The sequence below is a fragment of the Papio anubis genome, chromosome 11 (genome assembly GCF_008728515.1).
Source record: "Papio anubis isolate 15944 chromosome 11, Panubis1.0, whole genome shotgun sequence".
Classification (NCBI taxonomy): Eukaryota; Metazoa; Chordata; class Mammalia; order Primates; family Cercopithecidae; genus Papio; species Papio anubis.
The window spans coordinates 102,817,823-102,836,833 of NC_044986.1; the positions used below are offsets into that span (position 1 = coordinate 102,817,823).

Below are 19,011 nucleotides of genomic sequence, written 5' to 3' on the forward strand. Positions count from 1 at the left end.
AAAATTTCTGCATTTTATTATGGAGATTTAAAAAAAAAAAAAAAACAAATAGGAGAGCCCACTATTTTGAAGGAATTGCTATTTTCAGTTACAAATTGCCGTAAGTGACAATAAAAAAGAGCCCAGCTAGATATTTTGGCATTCTGTGTTAGTCTCATAAGAAAACACTGCCTTTTTATGTTCTTTTAAGAGAACTTTCCAGACGGCTGGTCTTTTATCAGTTGACTACCCAGCCCGCAGCCCCCCCACAGCAGCCCCCCGCCCAGCTTTTGGTGGCGTATTTGGCTTTCAGCTGATTACCACTAGTATGTCTTTGTTACAGTAAACTGACTGTGTTTATTATAATAAAAAATAAAACACAGCTTGACTTGCGTTCTAAATGTGCTTGAAAAGAATATGATACTGTTTGGAAGAGAAAAGGTTGCTCATAGGAAATCAACACTTCAGATATTGAAACATTCGCTTTTTTACAGCTTGTCACACTTTGTGCCAAGTCATGACTGTTTCCCTAACTCTGTTTTGTTACTCTCAGCACCCTGTGTTTTGGGTTCCTTGTCATAGAAATTAATGCAGAACAATTCTCCTGGATTACAATAAAGCCTTCTATGAAACCAACTTGGGAATGCAGGCAACGAAAAAAATTTATGGTTGGCGATTCACAAAAACCATGTGTTAACAAATGTGTTATTTTGAGCCTGCTACTTTTAAATACCTGGCATATAAAAATAGACTCCATTATTTGAGTCTACTTGGTGAATTTCTTCTACCTCCACCCCCACTCTCTTCTGTCATTCCTCCAAAGTTCAGGCTTTACTTTGGAAAACAAACAACTAAATAAATGTGCATATTGTCATTAAAATTGGAAGTGTTTTTATAGAGTGGAAAGCCAGTGTTATATTGTTTGTTAGCAGCAATAGAGAAGAAATTAAACTACTCAGTCAGTGAATTTGTGCCTATACTAGGAGCAGATCCCATACTCTTTGAATTACTTTGCCTCTTTATTTTAACTGTAAGCCTTTAACGGGTGCTATTGTATTGCTCACAGGGGAACCAATCACATTTTATTTTGTGGTTTAGAAGTTTGTTGCGCCCCAAGGTTGTTGCCAAGCAGCAAGAGCCTGCACCACAAACTCCACGACGGCGAAAGAGCCTCCAGGATGCCTAGACTAGTCTAGGAGCTCATGATTTCAATAGAGGGAGTGGGCCTGAGGTTCTTCATGTGATGGAGGTTTCCATTGCATACCCGCTTTGGACCCATCGAGGTCACTATTTCACCGCCTTCTCCCTACTCCTGCAAGGCATTCTGTTATTCACTTGGAGGCAGCCTGGTTTTGTTGTTGCTATTTGGGCTTCCTTCGTTTCTTGCTATCCTGCGTTTTTCCAGGACCCGGGATTTGTGATTGCACTGACAAGGAAGAGTGGGAGAAGGTGGAGTTGACCACTGTCATTCTGTAAAAATTTAAATACTTTCTAGCCAGAAGGGTTTTGTTACATGCTTGCCTATTATTATATTCCAGTGAAAGTTATTTTCTGACCTGTTAAGAGTGTAGTGCAAAAAGCCAAAGAACTGGTAGTAAAGAGGCACAATCAGTAAGTATATGTAAACTGACTTTGTGTGGCAGCTCATGCCTGTAAGCCCAGTGCTTTGGGAGGCTGAGATAGGGGAATCGCTTGAGCCCAGGAGTTTGAGACCCCCCTGAGCAACATAGTGAGGCCCCGTTTTTATATAAAATAAAAAAGATTAGCTAGGCATAGTAGCACATGCCTGCAGTCCTCCTACTCAGGAGGCTAGGTGGGAGGTGTGAGGATCACTTGAGCCCAGAAGTTTGACACTGCGGTGAGCTGTGATCATACCACTGCTTTTCAGCCTAGGCAACAGAGCAAGACCCTGTCTTTAAAAAAGAATAGATAAATAAATACATATTTATTATTATATATAACATACACATATTTATTATTTATTATATATATATAATATATATGTTAGGTAAGCGATGCAACCTAGAGTGATTGTATCCTTAGATTGGCTTTTGAGGAAGCATGTGAAATAATTTTGGGTCTTTCCATGATTCCTAGGCTAAGTGGCTTTCGTTTATTTTGAAGTTAACAAAACAGAGGGCCCTCATCAGAAAAATATCATGATTGAACTCTTTCTCTTACTTCATTTCTATCTGCTTCATCCCAGCGCACCCTATTTCTTAGAACAATCCAGACTGGAGATGGGAAGGAAGCACATAGGTTGCCCTAGCCCCATTCTGGGGGCACAGCAATAAGTTACCCTTGCAATCTCCCTTGCTCCCACAACTAGGTTCCTGATGTCTGCGTTCCCTCTGAGGCATGCCTCAAGCCTGTGCAGTCCTGTTATATGTCATGTGGCAGGGTTTGGCTATCCAGTTAGGAAACAGATGTTTTCAGTGGTCCATGCAAAGCCACGTTTACATGGAAGCTCTGCGAATAGTGTCTCTTCATCAAGACAAACATGACACAAGCGTGACCCAATGTGACTGTCCCTGTATGCCATGGAAGGTAGAGGAGCAAGTTCTGCTGTCCGTGTGGTCCCTGACTCACTGGCAGTGAGTCTGTGCCCGCTGGTCAGTCAAATGTGTTCCATGTAATCTTGGACATTTATTAGTCCTGCATAGCCTTCACAATCTACTTTTTAAAATAATATTTATAAAATATAGAGACAGGGTCTCACTAAGGCTGGTCTTGAACTCCTGGACTGAAGCAATCCTCCTGCCTTGGCCTCCTAAAGTGTTGGGATTATAGGCATGAGCCACTGTGACCAACCCACAATCCCCTTAGGAAGTCAAAGAGCTAGAAGGCAAACCTTGTGAAAGGAAGAGCTCCCCTGAGGGTGTGTTGTTCAAAATTCATCAGAATGAGCCCCATGAACTCTTGCAGCCATTCACCCTACCTGATATCAGCAGGTAGATTTCTCTCTTTACAATCAGGAGATTCAGACAAGGATGCCTCAGAGTTCCATTCCTTCTGTGCTGTTCCTTCTCCCTGAATTGACCTCTCTTGGTCAGCACCTGGTTAGGTCCTCTCATCTTTCAGGTCAGAGGTCAGATGCTGCCTCCTCTGGGAAACCTCTCCCACCCTGACTTCCCTTGCCTGGAAGAGGTGCCCACCCTCATGCTGGCATGGCACACAGTTTTCCTCTTGTGGCTCTCGTCACATTCTGTAGAGATGGCCTGTTATCTTACCTGCTATTTCCATTCTGTGAGCTATGGTTTTACCCCTAAAACCTAACATGGTGGCCCCCATGGGGTAGATGGCCAATAAATATTTGTTATGAATAAATGATAGAAGGGATAACAAAAAATAGTTGAGAATGGCTTAACCCACACTATATATGGCATGAACTATATGTACTTTAATAAGCCCATAATACTGGTAATACATACGTGACACAGCTATACAATATAGAGAGGACCTGCAGTGGGGTTTCCAGGATTAATTTCCAGGTTCCATTCCAGTGGTTCTCAAACTTTTTGGTCTCAGGATCTCTTTACACTCTTAAATATTTTTTGAGGTCCCCCAAGAAAATTTGGTTTAGATGGTGATATAGTTCGGATGTGTGTTCCCATCAAAATCTCATATAGAAATGTAAGCTCCAGTGTTGGAGTGGGGGCCTTGTGGGAGGTGATTGTATCATGTGGGCAGATTTCTCATGAATGGTTTAGCACCATCCCCCATTATACTGTCTTCACTATAGTGAGTGAGTTCTGGTGAGATCTGGTCATTTAAAAGTGTGTAGCACCTCCCGACTTCTCTCTGTTGCTCCTGTTCCCACCATGTGAGACACCTGCTCCCCCTTCACCTCCCACCGTGATTGGAAGCTTCTTGAGATCTCCCCAGAAGCAGAAGCCCCTATGCTTCCTATACAGCCTGCAGAACCGCGAGCCAATTAAACCTCTTTTCTTTATAAATTACCCAGTGTCCGATATTTCTTTATAGCAATGTGAGAATATACTAACACAGATGGGTTTTATCTGTTGATATTTACCATATATGAAAGGAAAACATAATCAAATTATCTGTTAAGTGACTTAAAAATAACAACACTAAACTCTTCACATGCTGACATAAATGCCATATTGTTTATAAGATAATCTTTCCCAACACAGAAAATGTTTAGCAAAAGTGGCTTTGTCTTACATGTGTGTGTATTTTGTATACGTGTGTGTGTATTTTTTTTTTTTTTTTTTTTTTTGAGATGGTCTTACTCTGTCACCCAGACTGCCGTACAGTGGCGCAATCATGGCTCACTGCAGCCTTGACTTCCTGGGATCAGGTTATTCTCCTGCCTCAGACTCCCAAGTAGCTGGGATTACAGCCACGCACCAACACGTCGGGCTAATTTTTCTATTTTTTGTAGAGACAGGGTTTTGCCACATTGCCCAGGCTGATTGTAAACTCCTGGGCTCAAGTGATCCACCCATCTCAGCCTCTTAAAGTGCTGGAATTACAAGCATAAGCCACAATACCCAGTCACTTATTTCTGTAAATTTCTTTAGTATTTGGTTTCCTGGAAATTATTTAAATTCTCATAGATACTTCTGTATTCTCTGCCATGATAAATATCACATAGCTTTTGAAAAACTCCAGTGTCCACTCATGAGACCATGAGAATGAAGAAACAGTGACTAATCTGTTAGTATTATTATGAGAATAATTTAGGCCTCACAGAACCCCTGAGGTTTGGGGCACCTTAGAGGTCCTTGGACCACATGTTGAGATCTGCTGCCTTATTTAATAAGGAAAAACTCTTAGCCAGGTGTAGTTAAGTGAAATGTCTTTATCCGTTTGTGATTCTGATCCTCTTCATTTGTTTTCATTTAATTTATTTATTCATCGATTCCTTTCCCTGGCACATGGCTATTAGAATGTTACACTTTCTAATACACTTACTAATACTAATATATTTACATAAATATAAGCCATTACTCCTGCGCTCAGGGAGGCGGTTCAAATTTCCACATAAGGAAATTGCCGTTTATCTCTCACAATGTGGTGACTGGGCCAAGTGCTCCCCATGGGCAATATCTTGTGTTGTGCTGTTGTATTCCTAGATGGAATGCAAGGGTACAGGCGTACATACCTCTAGAATGTGTGGTGCAGGTATAAAGTTTATTGATTAAAAACTTACAAGAAGAAAATTAACAGACAGGACACACTCCTTTGGTCTTTTATTAGCCCACCAAGAGGAGAGCTTGGGTAAGGTGAATCACAGGAATTGCTGTGGGAGAGGGATCCCCCCGACACACCACTTTATAGGGAAGTTGGCTATCTACCACACTATATGACAGTGGGAGCTTCCTGGCCAGGGAATTGTCTTTCTAAAAAGGGGAGCACCCAGAGCTGAGCTAGAGGAGGTGATGTCAATGCCTTCTGTATGAACAGGAGTTCTGCAGGTCTTCCAGAGGCTCCCTTTATCCCCACTGAGCCATTTCACTGACCAAGCAACAGAGTGAAGAAGGAGTTACTGGGTCATGGGTTTGTCTGTTCCCACTAGTAATGTGTAAAGTTTCCTTCCCTCCTCAGAGAAAAGAGGAGTGGATTATTCACACCTACAGTCAGTGATGAAAGCATTGATCATGACTGATAGGGTGACCAGCTCATCCTGGTTTGCTCGTTCTTAGCACTGAAAGCCCTACGTCCTGAGAAACCCCCTCAGTCCTAAAAAGCACCAGGATAGTTAATCACCCTAATAGGAAGAAACCTGGAAGCTTCTTCTGTTAGTCCAGGGATTCCAAATAAACCTAAGTTCATGTATCACCTCCAATGTATTGAGAGAGAATTCTGAGGCAGAATGGAAACTCTGTGGGAAAAAGGGCTCAAACTTTTAAAAATTAACCGTATTGATATTGATTACAGGGAAAACTTATCAAGTGAGCTGGCATTCAAAGTGACTCCCACCCAAATTTTTTAAAACCTCAAAAAATTCTAGATACAGTATTACAAACATCTTTGTAAAAGCATAAAAAAATGACCAGGGACATGGGGCTTACCTGGTCAAAGGTCAAACATCAAGGGAAACACAGAGGGGTCAGTTGAGGTTTCCAAGCTGATTGTCCTGAGGGGATTTACTTATCTGCACTAAATAGAAGTCACAGTGCAGGGCATGCTAGAGTGCCTGCGTGTGTGTGTGTGTGTGTGTGTGTGTGTGTGTGTGTGTGTGTAGGGGTAATCAGCAGTGATCTCTTGCATTAGGCTGTGAACCAAAGGTCATTCCTGCTGGATGAACATGAGCAAATGTAAACCTGAAACCTACCTGATACCCAGAGGCCTGCAGGGGAGAGTTGCCTCTGTACAGAGCAACACAAGGGGGACAATCTCTTCCTGAAGGGTTTTGAGAGGCAGGACTTACAGGGGATTTGCAACTCAAGTTTGTATTCACAGAACCTCAAACCTTCAGTTTAGTTAATTTGTTTGTTTTTCAGAGATGGGATCTTGATATCTTGCATAAACTGATCTCGAACTCCTGTGCTCAAGCAATCCTCCCACCTCAGCCTTCCAAGTAGCTGGGACTACGTGCCACTGCACCTGGCATCAGTTTGGTTTTAAGTGAATAGAAAGTACCCCTGAAAGAAGCAAATGGAAATACTCTGTATAAGGAGTACTTTAATCCTAAGCCTCAGAGAATTCCCAGAATTCTCTACCCTACGATTATAGGAGCAACTAATATCACATAGTCAAAGATAAGGAAGCACACAAGGAAATAAGAAACCACCTGTATGTTGCAGGAAGCCAGGGACCCCGAACAGAGGGACCGGCTGAAGCTGCAGCAGAAGAACATAAACTGTGAAGATTTTATGGACATTTATGAGTTCCAAAAATTAATACTTTTATAATTTCTCATGCCTGTCTTTACTGCAGTCTTTGAACATAAATTGTGAACATTTCATGGACATTTATTAGTTCCCCAAATTAATACTTTTATAATTTCCTATGCCTGTCTTTAATCTCTTAATCATCATCTTCATAAGCTGAGGATGTATGTCACCTCAGGACCCTGTGGTGATTGCATTAACTATACAAATTGTTTGTAAAACGTGTATTTGAACAGTATGAAATCAGTGCACCCTGAAAAAGAACACTGATTTTCAGGGAACAAGGAAAGATAACCATAAGGTCTGATTGCCTGCAGGATCGGGCAGAATAGAGCCATATTTTTCTTCTTGCAGGGAGCCTATAAATGGATGTGTGAGTAGGAGAAATATTGCTGAATTATTTTCCCAGTAAGGAATATTAATAATTAATACCCTGGGAAAAGAATACATTCCCAGGGGTAGGTCTATAGATGACTGCTCTGGGAGTGTCTGTCTTATGCAGCTGAGATAAGGGATGAAATACGCCCTGGTCTCCCGCAGTGCCCTCAGGCTTACTAGGATTGGAAAATTCCAGCCTGGTAAATTCTAGTCAGACCAGTTGTCTGTTCTCAAACCCTGTTTCCTGTTAAGATGTTTATCAAGACAATGCGTGCCTAGCAGGACACAGACCCTCATCAGTAATTCTAATTTTGCCCTTGCCTTGTGATCTTGCTCTGCCCTTTGCCTTGTGATCTTGTATTGCCCTTTGAAGCATGTGATCTCTGTGACCCACTCCCTATTCATACACCCCCCTCTCCTTCTGAAATCCCTAGTAAAAACTTGCTGATTTTGCAGCTCGGGGTCACCATCATGGTCCTACCATTATGTGATGACACCCCCGGAGGCCCAGCTGTAAAATTTCTCTCTTTGTACTTTTTCTCTTTATTTCTCAGATCGGCCAACACTTGGGGAAAATAGAAACAATGTATGTTGAAATATTGGGGGCTGGTTCCCCTGATTCCTGTGAGAAACAATACAGAGTAAAAACAACTACATGGACTTCAGAAGTTCGAGTTTTCCAACAATATTTACTGTGTATGGTAGTTTGCCTCCAAAAGTGGAGCAGGACTTGGTCCTAGTCAAGAAACTGGCAATATATGCCTAGTTGGATTTCAAAATTACTATGGACCAGCTATTGCTCTATGCCTCCTTCTTCCCTTGAATGGAATGGGATCTCTAGTGCTTATCCTATGTCCCACCATGGAACATTGGCTGTGTGGGGACAGATAACTTGTCTCTTTAGTTTCCGTATCTTCAGATCAAGAGAGATTGTACTCAAGGAGCCTCATCTGCACCTGGACTTGATTTAGATAATGAGATTCCAGACTTCAAGCTGATGCTATAGTACAATGAGATTTTTTAAGGCCTTGAGTGAAGATAAATATATTTTGTTCATGGGAAGGATATAAAATAATGGAGTCAAAAGGCAGGTAGATGAAGAAAAAGCATTTGAGGGACTCCAGTTTCCATTCATGATAAAAAATACTCTCAGCAAACTGGGAATAGAAGAGAACCTCTCAAGCTGATAAAAAATATCTACAAAACACACTATTATCATGGTTGATAGTGAAAGGATGAAGATTTTGACTCTGAAGTCAGAAATATGACAAGAATTCCTGCTCTTATTACTTCCCTTCAACATTGTGTTTTAAGTCCTAACCAGTGCAAAAACGCACACACACAAAAATAAATAACATCCAGATAGGGAAGGAAGAGGTAGAACTTTTTAAATTCCCAGATGACATGATCATCTCTATAGGAAATCCTAACAAATCTACAAAAAAAAGCTACTAGAATTAATAAGTGAATGCAGAATGGTTGCAAATATCAAGATACAAAAATCTTGTACTTCTATATATAAACAATGAACAATCAAAAATTGAAATTTTGAAAAACACCGGTTATGATAGCATCAAACAATATGAAGTGCTTATGGATAAACATGACAAAATATGTGCAAAACATGTACAGTTAATATACTGCTGAAATAAAGACTTAAATAGATGCAGAAATATTTCCATTGTTCATGATTCAAGAGATGCATATTATCAAGCTGTCAATTCTCTCCAGATTGATTTATGGATTCAACACAGTCCGAATCAAAATCCCAGCAGGGTTTTTTGTTGTTGTTGTTGTTGTTGTTGTTGTTGAAATCAACAAGCCTATCCTAAAATTTACATAGACATGCATAAGACCTGGAATAGCTGAAACAATTTTGAAAAAGAACAAAGTTGAAAGATGTACACACCTGGTTCAAACTTGCTGTAAAACTATAGTAGTCGAGGTAAAGTGGTCTTGGCATAAGGAGAAACATAGATTGCTGAAATAGACTAGAGAATCCAGTAGTAGACCCTATGGATCGTATATAATGAATTGATTTCTGACCAAGATGCAAAGGCAATTCAAGTAGTAAGGATAATCTTTTCAACAAACAGTACTGGAACAATTGGACAGCAATAAGCAAAAAATGAACCTCGACCCTTACCTGACACCTCATATTAAAGTTAACTTGGATCAGAATTGTAATAGCTGAAACTACACAACTTCTAGATAAAGATATAAGAGAGAATCTTAGTGATCTCAGATTTGGCAAAGATTTCTTAAATAACAAATTACAGTTTATCAGAAATTTAAAAAGTTTAGCCAGGCATGGTGGCTCGCACCTGTAATATCAACACTTTAGGAGGCCGAGGCTGGCAGATTGCTTGAGCCTAGGAGTTGAAGACCAGCCTGGGCAACATGGTGAAACTTCATCTCTATAAAAAATAGAAAAATTAGGCAGTCATACTGGCATGCACCTGTAGTCCCAGATACTTCAGAGGCTGAGGTGGGGGGATCACGTGAACCCAGGGAGGTCAAGTCTGCAGTGAGGCCTGGTCCCACCACTGCACTCCAGCCTGGGTGATAGAGCAAGACGTTGTGTCATACAACAACAACAAAAAGTTTACTGTTCAAAATATTTTTCTTTTAATGAAAAAACAAACCACAGAGTGGGAGAAAATATTTGCAAAATATCTTTAACAAAGAATTTGCATCTAGACTATGCAAATAACTCTTACAATGTAATAATATAAAAACAACTCAGTTTTTTAAATGCAAACTATTTGAACAGGCACTTTATTTAAAAAGATATATAGAGGCAAATGATGACATAAAAAGATGCCCAACATCATTAGTCTTTAGGGAGATACAAATTAAAATCTCAATGAAATATCACTATATACTCACTAGCCTGGCTAAAATTTAAAAGGTTGACCATATAAAGTGTTGTCAAGGATGTGGAGCAACTAGAACTCTCATTCTCTGCTAGTGGAAATGTAAAATATACATTTAGAAAAATGTTTTGACAGCTAAAAGAAATTTCTAAAATTCTATACTTAACAGATGATCTGGCCATCACACTCCTTGGTATTTACCCAAGATAAATAAAAGCACATGTTCACACAAAGTCTTGGGTCACAAATGTTTGCATTTGTTTGTAGCAGCTTTGTTTGTAAGAGCAAAAAACTGGAAACACCTCTGGTATCCATTAATAGATAGAGGGGAGTCTAAGTCTCTTTGTAGGACTCTTAAGAACATGCTTTATGAATCTGGGTGCTCCAGTATTGGGTGCATATATATTCAGGACAGTTAGCTCTTGTTGAGTTGAACCTTTTACCATTATGTAGTGCCCTTTACCTCTTTTTTGATCTTCATTGGTTTAAAGTCTGTTTTGTCAGAAACTAGGATTGTGACCCCTGCTTTTTTCTGTTTTCCTTTTTCTTGGTAAATTTTTCCCCCATCCCTTTATTATGAGCATATATGTTTCTTTGAATGTGAGATGGGTCTGTTGAAGAAAGCATACTGATGGGTCTTGACTCTTTATCCAGCTTGCCATTTTGTGTCTTTTAATTGGGGCTCTGTCGCAGGGAGAGATCAGAGTTCTGTACATATAACCCTGGTTGGAGTTGCTGAAATTCCTGCAGGGAGGCCCCACCCAGTAAGGAGAGCTGGATCAGGGTTCCACTTAAGCAGTCTGGCCACGATTTCTGCACAGCAGCTGTGCTGCATTGTGCGAGACTCCTCCTCATCTGAACCACCTGGACTCCCTAGAACTGGCAGGCTAGAACAGCTGAGTCAACCAAACCGCAGAGATGGCGGCCGCCTCTCCCCCTGGGAATTTGGTCCATCTGAGGCCGTCTCCAACCTGTTGCTGCTGGCTGGCTGGAATTCCAGGTCAGTGGGGCTTAACCTGTGAGGCACCATGGAAGTAGGGCCTGCAGAACAAAGCTGCTTGACTCCCTGGATTCAGTCCCCTTCCCAGGGGGAAGGTACAGACAGATCTGCCACCTTGCTGGGATTCCCAGGACCAGAGTATATAAAACTGCTGGGTCTCCATGTATACCTGAGCAGCTACTCTGCCAAGACTCCACACACCTCTGTGTATCAGACCCAGGGCCCTGGTGGTATGGGCTCATGAGGGGATCTCCTGATCCACAGGTTGCAAAGATCTATGGGAAAAGCATGGTTTCCCAGGGGAGGTCACGCAATCACTCACCACTTCCCTTGGCTGGGGACAGGGGTTCCTTTGGCTCTGTGCCACTCCTGGGAGGACCCATCACCCCACCTGCGTTTCTTCATTCTCTGTGGGTCAGGTTGTCTGCCTAGTCAGTCCCAATGTGAGAATCTGTATATTTCAGTTGAAGGTGCTGAACACATAATGCATGTTTTCCTATGATGTCTGTTGTACTTAATGCAATGAATAAATGCTAATGACTTTAGATATTTACAATGTTATATATTCCTGTTTACTTTTTAAATAAAAGTTCTTTTTCTGGATACAAGTTTGTTTTCTCTTTGATATTATAACTTGTATCCCATAATAGTTTTGGCAGACAAATGGTTTAAAATGTTACTCTTTCATTGCTTATAGAAATTTTATAGAAAATTGTCTTTTTTAATCTTTGTAGATAATAACCAATGATATGGGTCTTCTTTTACAGATTAATAAACAGAAAGAGGACAAGGAAATGAAAAAAAAGTATGGCAGCTTAAGTGTCAAGGTTTGTATTTAAGTTTTTTCTCCTCTTTCTCTTTAATTTTGTGCTTCCCTGATTTTGGCATCTGAATTGACAAATCTATGTAGCATACTGAGGTTTTTCACTTTCCAATGTCTGAGTTTGAAAAACAAAGTTCTTGAAAGTGAGAGCAAGGCCGGGAGCAGTGGCTCACATCTATAATCCTAGTACTTTGGGAGGCCGAGGCAGGAGGATTGCTTGAGTCCAGGAGTTCAAGACCAGCCTGCGCAACATAGTGAGACTATCTCTTTAAAAATAAATAAATAAATAAATAAAGTGGTGTAAGAAGTGTGAATGGGAAATCAGGAGCTGATTGTTGAGAACAGGGAGCAGAGAGTGAAACTGAGAGCCAAAAAACCAGCTAGTGGGGCATCAGGAGGAGTGCATCCTGATATCCTCATCCTTCCTACTATTTCCCTACCTTCTTCCTACCTAGATACAGGCCTCGAGCTGCCACCCACCCCTCTCCACATAGACCTCACCATTCCAGGGGATTCCAAAGAGCATTGATTTGTTGGTGTGTTCTTCTTAGGACATGAGGATTAAAGGGGGAGAGTGGAGAAATAAGCTCAGCCTACCAATCAAATCCTGCCAGGGGAGATTGTGGGCCTGGGAGCAAGAACAAATCCACGCGCTCTAGGACTGAAAACCTCAGCTCTGCAATTGCAGCTCAGGGGAGGGGAAGAGTGTGAAAGAGAGGGACACAAATCCAAGAAACAAAATGAGAATAACAAAGTTGTTTACTTTTGTGTGGCAGGCTGCAATATCAGCCAAGGGGAGAGAAGCCTCTTTGTCCCCATGGTCCAAGTCTCCACCCAGCACCACAGCTTCGAGGCCACATTCTGCGACCATGAGTATATCATCTACTGGGGCCAAGAAAGCTAAGACTCCAAAGAAGGCTTTAAAGGAAGAGCAATTTGTGGTAAGAACTGCTTCCATGACCACACACTGTCCACCTTCCTCTGCACAGGGGCTCCTGTCTCTTTCGCCCTATCCATGAGGCCTGCAGTCTAAGCACACCTTGTTCTCGCCCCTGAGTGGGGGGCTCCAGCTGCCTATTTCTAAACCAACATGTCAGGGTGAGCCTCCTTCACTTTCCCAAGATGAAGTCATCAGTATCCCCAGCCAGGCAGTTGAGTCAGTAAGCCCCAGTGGGTCTCTATTTAATTACCAAAATAGAGAAGCTACATCCCAAGCACTTTCTAGGATATACAGTCTCAAACTCATGACTGCCCAGTGTCCATCAGAAGCTCACTGAAGATTCCCGGAAGGACACACAGGTATCCAGTCCATTTGCTCATGCAGGATTCCTCAGTCTACAACGGGAGGAAATCATGCTGTCAGCGACGTGCATGCATGAACTCTATGCTGCTGCTCTCCTTTTCTACCTTTCCCCGATCATCACAACTGTTTTTGCAGGAGCTAGGGTGGCACCCTTGGTCTACATAAAAAGGAGGTGCTAAGAAGTAGCTCTGGGACACTTAGCTCACTGTGGGCTAATTGTGTGTATATTTATGAGGCACTGCTCACTACATTGTACAACACCTCCCATCATCATGACCCTGTGTCTCTATAGCCTTCTGCTCTTAGCTATAAGGATAGTTGTATTTCTACAACTCTTAGTTGATCTGTGGACACTGTGAATTGTGTAAGTAGTCAAGGCTCCTTTTAGAAGGCATAGAACCCAATTGGTGACACATATGGCCAATGCCAAGTGCTTCACATAGAGTCTCTCCACTGCATATTTTGCTCTCTCAAACTCTTTGTCCTGTTCCTACATGTTCCCTCGTTCTTCCTTCTTCCCCTACACAGGGCAGAATTTGCATTTCTCTCACTTAGAGCATGGAGGAGTGGAGCAGAATTGTGCACGCTGTGTGCATCCTTGCTCCAAAAAGGGGGAAGGCAAGGTGCAGACCTCTTGTGCCCACTCGCCAGGAGATGGACCACTCCTCATATCCACAGAGCAGGAGGGAGCAGGTAGAGCAAGGCCAGGCTTGTTGTGCTAATGGAAGTCACACTACTGGGAAGAGAAAAAGGATCCTCCTAGATGAGCATTTCCACTTTACAGAGGGTTAGGAAGTGTAGACAATTGGAAATCAGTGTAATTTCCCAAGGGAAAAAACTGACACTGAAAGAGGGTAAATTTTGCATAGAAATGACCAGTGATTAGGTTCCAGAAGTAAGATTTTTGTAACCCAGATTTTGGGAAGTATTTTTTTGGACCACACACACAAAAAGAACTGGCCCGCTGTGCAATGCTGCGTGCTGACCTGGTTGGGGAGACTGGCCACGCTGGGTGAGGGGCCCAAGCCTGGGTCAGCTGCCATGAAATCGGTCATGTGTCAGGGGTCTGTGGTCTGAGCCTCTGAGACGATGGCTGGGAGGACTGCAGAGCCCGGTCAGCCACTGGGGCAGAGCAGCTGAGCCTCTTGTCCTGAGGTCACAGCAGCAGGGGGCAGCTGCAACAGAAGGTGCCCCAGTCCCCACAGCAACCCGAAGGCTGGAACTAAATCCTAGAATTCCAGTTTGGAAGCTCCAGTGTCCCCAGTTTACAGATAGAAGCTGAGCTTCCAAAGTCACAGCCACAAGGGGCAGAGATATTCCATGTTGTCCCCCACCAAAAATGCAAAATAAAGGACAAAGACTGACAAATCTCTGAGAAGGTATCATTTCAACAGGCTTTTCTCTTTGTGTAACAATCTTTCCCTGTGACTGTAATGATTGTGGCCTGGGTATCTCCAAAGCTTACCAGAACATTTTGTCAGCTGAAGGAGTCTCTGAAGTTAATATGTAACAATAAGTCAAAAATTGGATGGGGGGAGGGGAGAAATTACTTAAACTGGGGTTCCGTATTTATATGATTTGGCTCAATTTTTAAATGAAGTATGTTTTTCTGGTTCATTGTTATTACTGTCACTTACACTTTGTTAACAATAATACTCCTATTGTTCTAAGTACTCCCTTCTATCCCCTTCCACTGTGGTTTTTTCTTCACCATATATATACACAGTCTAGCTATAATTTTCCTGCTCCTCTCTTTTAAATATTTAACTCCATGGAGGTAGCTGGACCTCTTAAAAATTGTCTTTAAAGGGTTTTATAATATTTACCACGTGTAAGTGACCACATGGAGGGCTTGTTACAGGAACTTTGTACATCAGTCATTTAACGTATCTAATTAATCATACTTATTTTTTGAAATCTGTGTCATTTGGTGGGAACAGCACATGTGCTACCCACAGCGAAGCACACAATGATAAACTGAGTGTTTAGCCAGTCTGAAAAATACGATATGAACATTAGTCGTCTGATATTTATTAATGAACGATTTCACAACATAAAATTTGTATTTGTACAGTGCTTTTATGTAAAGTTTGTTTTTTGATATGTGCAAAACATTTCAAATACTCAAGTTTCACATATCAAGGTTAAAATAGATTCTCAGGTTTTCCTCTCCCCACCTTGAGTAATTAGTTAATTAGGGTTGCACCCAATACATGCTTCCATGGAGGACTTCTGAGCTTCCATGGGGTAACCTGGTCTGTACTGATGAACATATGGTGCATGCTTTGATCTGCAGAAAGAATCAGGGCCCTTCTGTGTGGGAAATGGGACATGGGAGAAAGTCAGTCATGTTCCCATTCTTAGAGTTCTCTCAATACAAAGCAATTTGTACAGATAAAAGACTTCAATAAAAACTCTAGAACTTTTTTTTTTCTTTAACATTCAAGAAGTGTTAGGTAAAATAGTATTGCAGCCATTTTGCAGTTATGACCATAGTCACCTTGCAAGCTAGTGATTTTTAAAAAATTGTTATTATGGGATATAGAATTATTACTATAGGTATATAATATTATAGGCTAGACAGTTGAAGAAAAGATCTTTTCTTCTGAAATTTACTATTTTTCTCCTAGATACAACTCTTATTTGGTTAAATTGCACATTTCAGATAGCTCTATTAGAGAAGAAAACGTTATAATCTGCTTATTGTTTCATTATTTCATTCTTTTTTCCCTTGGCTTGGCTTGATGCAGCAGGCAGTTAAGAGAGCTGCAGAGCAGTGTGGGAAAGCCAGCACTTTACCCGTTGTTTATCCGGCAGCGCTAAGCAATGCAGTAATACAGAGATAGGACAGTCCTGTACATGTGCATGGTCTTCAGAGGTTGTCAGAGGGTATTTACTATATTTTGATGGGTTATGATGACACAAAAGAATTTTCCTTATCATACTTGATCTTTGTTTTATAATATGGATAACCCTAAAATGTAGAGATAAAATGTCAAAATCATTGAAAATCACATTTTTCATTTATCACTAAAATGAATTCATCTTTAGGTTCTGCTCTCAGAGAGCAAAATTGAAAATGTGAGTAATATATTTAAAATCCAGCTGAAAGGTGACTTTTATCTTCTGCCCTATTTTATGCTGGGTAGTTCAATAATAAATTAAATAAATACTTTCAGTATATTTGGAACAGAAAATACTCTAGTGAAAATAGTGTTTAATGTTTGTGAGATACATGAAAAGATGTCAAAAACCAACTGAAAAGGGGGTTTATGCTTGTGCTTTTATTGATTTTGTTGGGAAACAATTATAACATTTTATTTGTGGCATTCACTAGGTTTGAGCGTAACTTAAATTGAGGACTGAAGATTTTGCTGTGAAATCAGGAATAGATATATTCAAGGTTTGGATAATGTACTTATTCTTCCCTACGCACTGTCAGCCATTGGGACAGATGTGAGGTCCTGACCACAGATGATAGCGACTTGGTGGTAGCAGAAATATCATCCCTGACATTCAGGAGCCCACAGACAGTGAGGTGACCCTCTTCCCCACCCCCGCCCCTCATATGGTGTTGCTTGATTCCATTTGCTGGGGCTTCAGCTGTGAATTTCTCTCCAGTTCCCAGTGGGAGTCAAGGCCGGTCCTGAACCCCAGGTCATTTGGCCAGACTCTTGACACTACCCAGACGTGGGTCTTTCCCCCGGAAGGCTGAGCATCTGACATGCTGTCATTCATCCTCACTGCCATCGTCACATCTGCCAGTGCTGCTGCCTGGTGTATTAAATCGCTGCTCACCAGAGTCAAGCCAGAGGTGGCTACACCCCTCTAGACGCTGGCAGTGGACTGTTGACCACTGTCTTTGGATTTAGCCTTGCCAAACTTGTCAGTTTCTCCAACCCCAGTCTCTCCAGATCCCAGCTTCCTCCTCAAACCCTGGGAATAAGTCTATGTGAGTTATAACACATCAATTTTGTTTTCTTTAGGAACTAATTTTCATGAAGGATGGTTCTTAAACCTTTTTTCATTTAACACTCTCTTAACTTTCTTTTCCTCAATGGAATCTCTGCTTGTTCATCATGAAAACTGATCCTATTAAAATTCTTTGTTTTCTCTTACTGATTCATCTATTACTATTTCTTCCCATTTGCGTATCTGAACAATGTTAGATAACCGTGACATCTCACCAAATTGATATATTGCTTGCCAAATCCAGAGTTCTTAAGTTGTGTTAGCGTATGCAGCTTAATTAGGGAATAAAGGTACACTTTTATTTTAGGCTTTAAAAAATCTTTAAAACAGTCCAGGGGGGGTTGGTCACACCTGTAATTCCAACACTTCGAGAGGCTGAGGTGGGAGGATCACTTGAGGCCAGGAGTTTGAGACCAGCCTGGGCAACATAGTGAGACCCCACCTCTACAAATATTTTTTAAGTTAGCCAAGTGTGTTAGTGTGTGTCTGTGGTCCTAGCTACTCAGGAGGCTGAGGTGAGAGGATTGTTTGAGCCCAGGAGTTCAAGGCTGCAGTGAGCTGTGATCCCACCACTGCATTCCAGCCTGGACAACATAGCTAGATCCTGTTTCAAAACCAAAAAATATGTCTTAGAAACAGTTTGAGGATCTCCTCTAGCAATCTCAGTGTGGGAATCATTTCTTTGTTTTGTGTGTGTGTGTGTGTGTGTGTGTGTGTGTGCAGGTATTGAGATACTGTATCTCAGCCCTTGTATTAACTGGACTCCCCAAATTTTCATGGCATTTTCTCTTCCAAATCTGTAAAAGAAAAAAGTTATCTATACCTAATACCATGAAGCACTATGGAGTCCAGTTAATCCAGTGGCTGAAAATATACGGTGAAAATTTATTTGAATTCATTCCACCAGAAATGATAGTCACAGGCCTAAACAACCTCGAGTGTGATTCTGGTGGTCTGTCTTCCTTGTGGAGAATTTGCAAGTCAAATTCAATTACAATTTATAAGATTTCTGTCTGGTTTACATTAAATAAAGTATAAGAATATTTGAAAGGTCTTTTTGTGTTACAATTGGAAAGATTTCAATATGAAGGTTTAGATTTTTATGCAACCACTGGAAAAGTTAGGAAAGCAAAAATCAAGAAAGTAACATAAAAAAGATTTCAGGCCGAAGCATCCAAGCAGCTGATTGATAAGAGGTCAATAAGAAGGCACTACAATCCATAGGAACCTCTGGTGGGAAATTTCCCACCAAATAGCTTAGTCTTCAGCCGTAAAGAGAGTGTTTCTTATGAGCTCCCAGGAAAGCCACTTAAAACTCATATCTGTCCATGAATCTTGCTCTAAATGCCTTTGGATAATCTCCAATATTCCCATCAAAGGTACAGTTCTTTAGAGTTCCTAACATGTTATATGCTTCAAAAATTAAAGTTTAATATAAATATTTCCATGTGACAAAAATTTATATATTTGTCACAGCAAGATTTGCATTTGACACTTTTATTTATGCCATTTCTAGAGCTTTCATTTCTTTGTGTAGATCTAGGTTTCTGTCTGGTGTCAGACAACTTCTTCCTTTTGGTCTGCTGGCAATGAATTCTCTTAGTTTTTGTTTGTGTCTGGAAAAAGACCTTTTTTGCCTTTATTTTTGATAGATATTTTTCTGAAATATTTTCTGAGTCTGGGTTGACAGTTTTATTCTTTTGATACTTTGAAGATATGACTACACCCTCTTTTGGCTTGCACAGTTCCTGACAAGAGTATGCTGTAAGTTTTAACTTTTTTTCTCTCTTTCTAATGTCTTTTATTTTGGATTGACTTCA

General features: G+C 41.0%; 1 protein-coding gene across 1 annotated transcript in view; it reads left to right on the forward strand.

The window, feature by feature from the left end:
- Nucleotides 1-19,011, forward strand: part of C11H10orf67 (chromosome 11 C10orf67 homolog) — a 140,447-nt gene that overhangs the window by 56,682 nt on the left and 64,754 nt on the right. The window contains exons 9-10 of the mRNA XM_017962595.2: nt 11,861-11,920; nt 12,693-12,857. Coding sequence (XP_017818084.1) covers nt 11,861-11,920; nt 12,693-12,857 — 225 coding nt within the window. The remainder of the gene's footprint in view (nt 1-11,860; nt 11,921-12,692; nt 12,858-19,011) is intronic.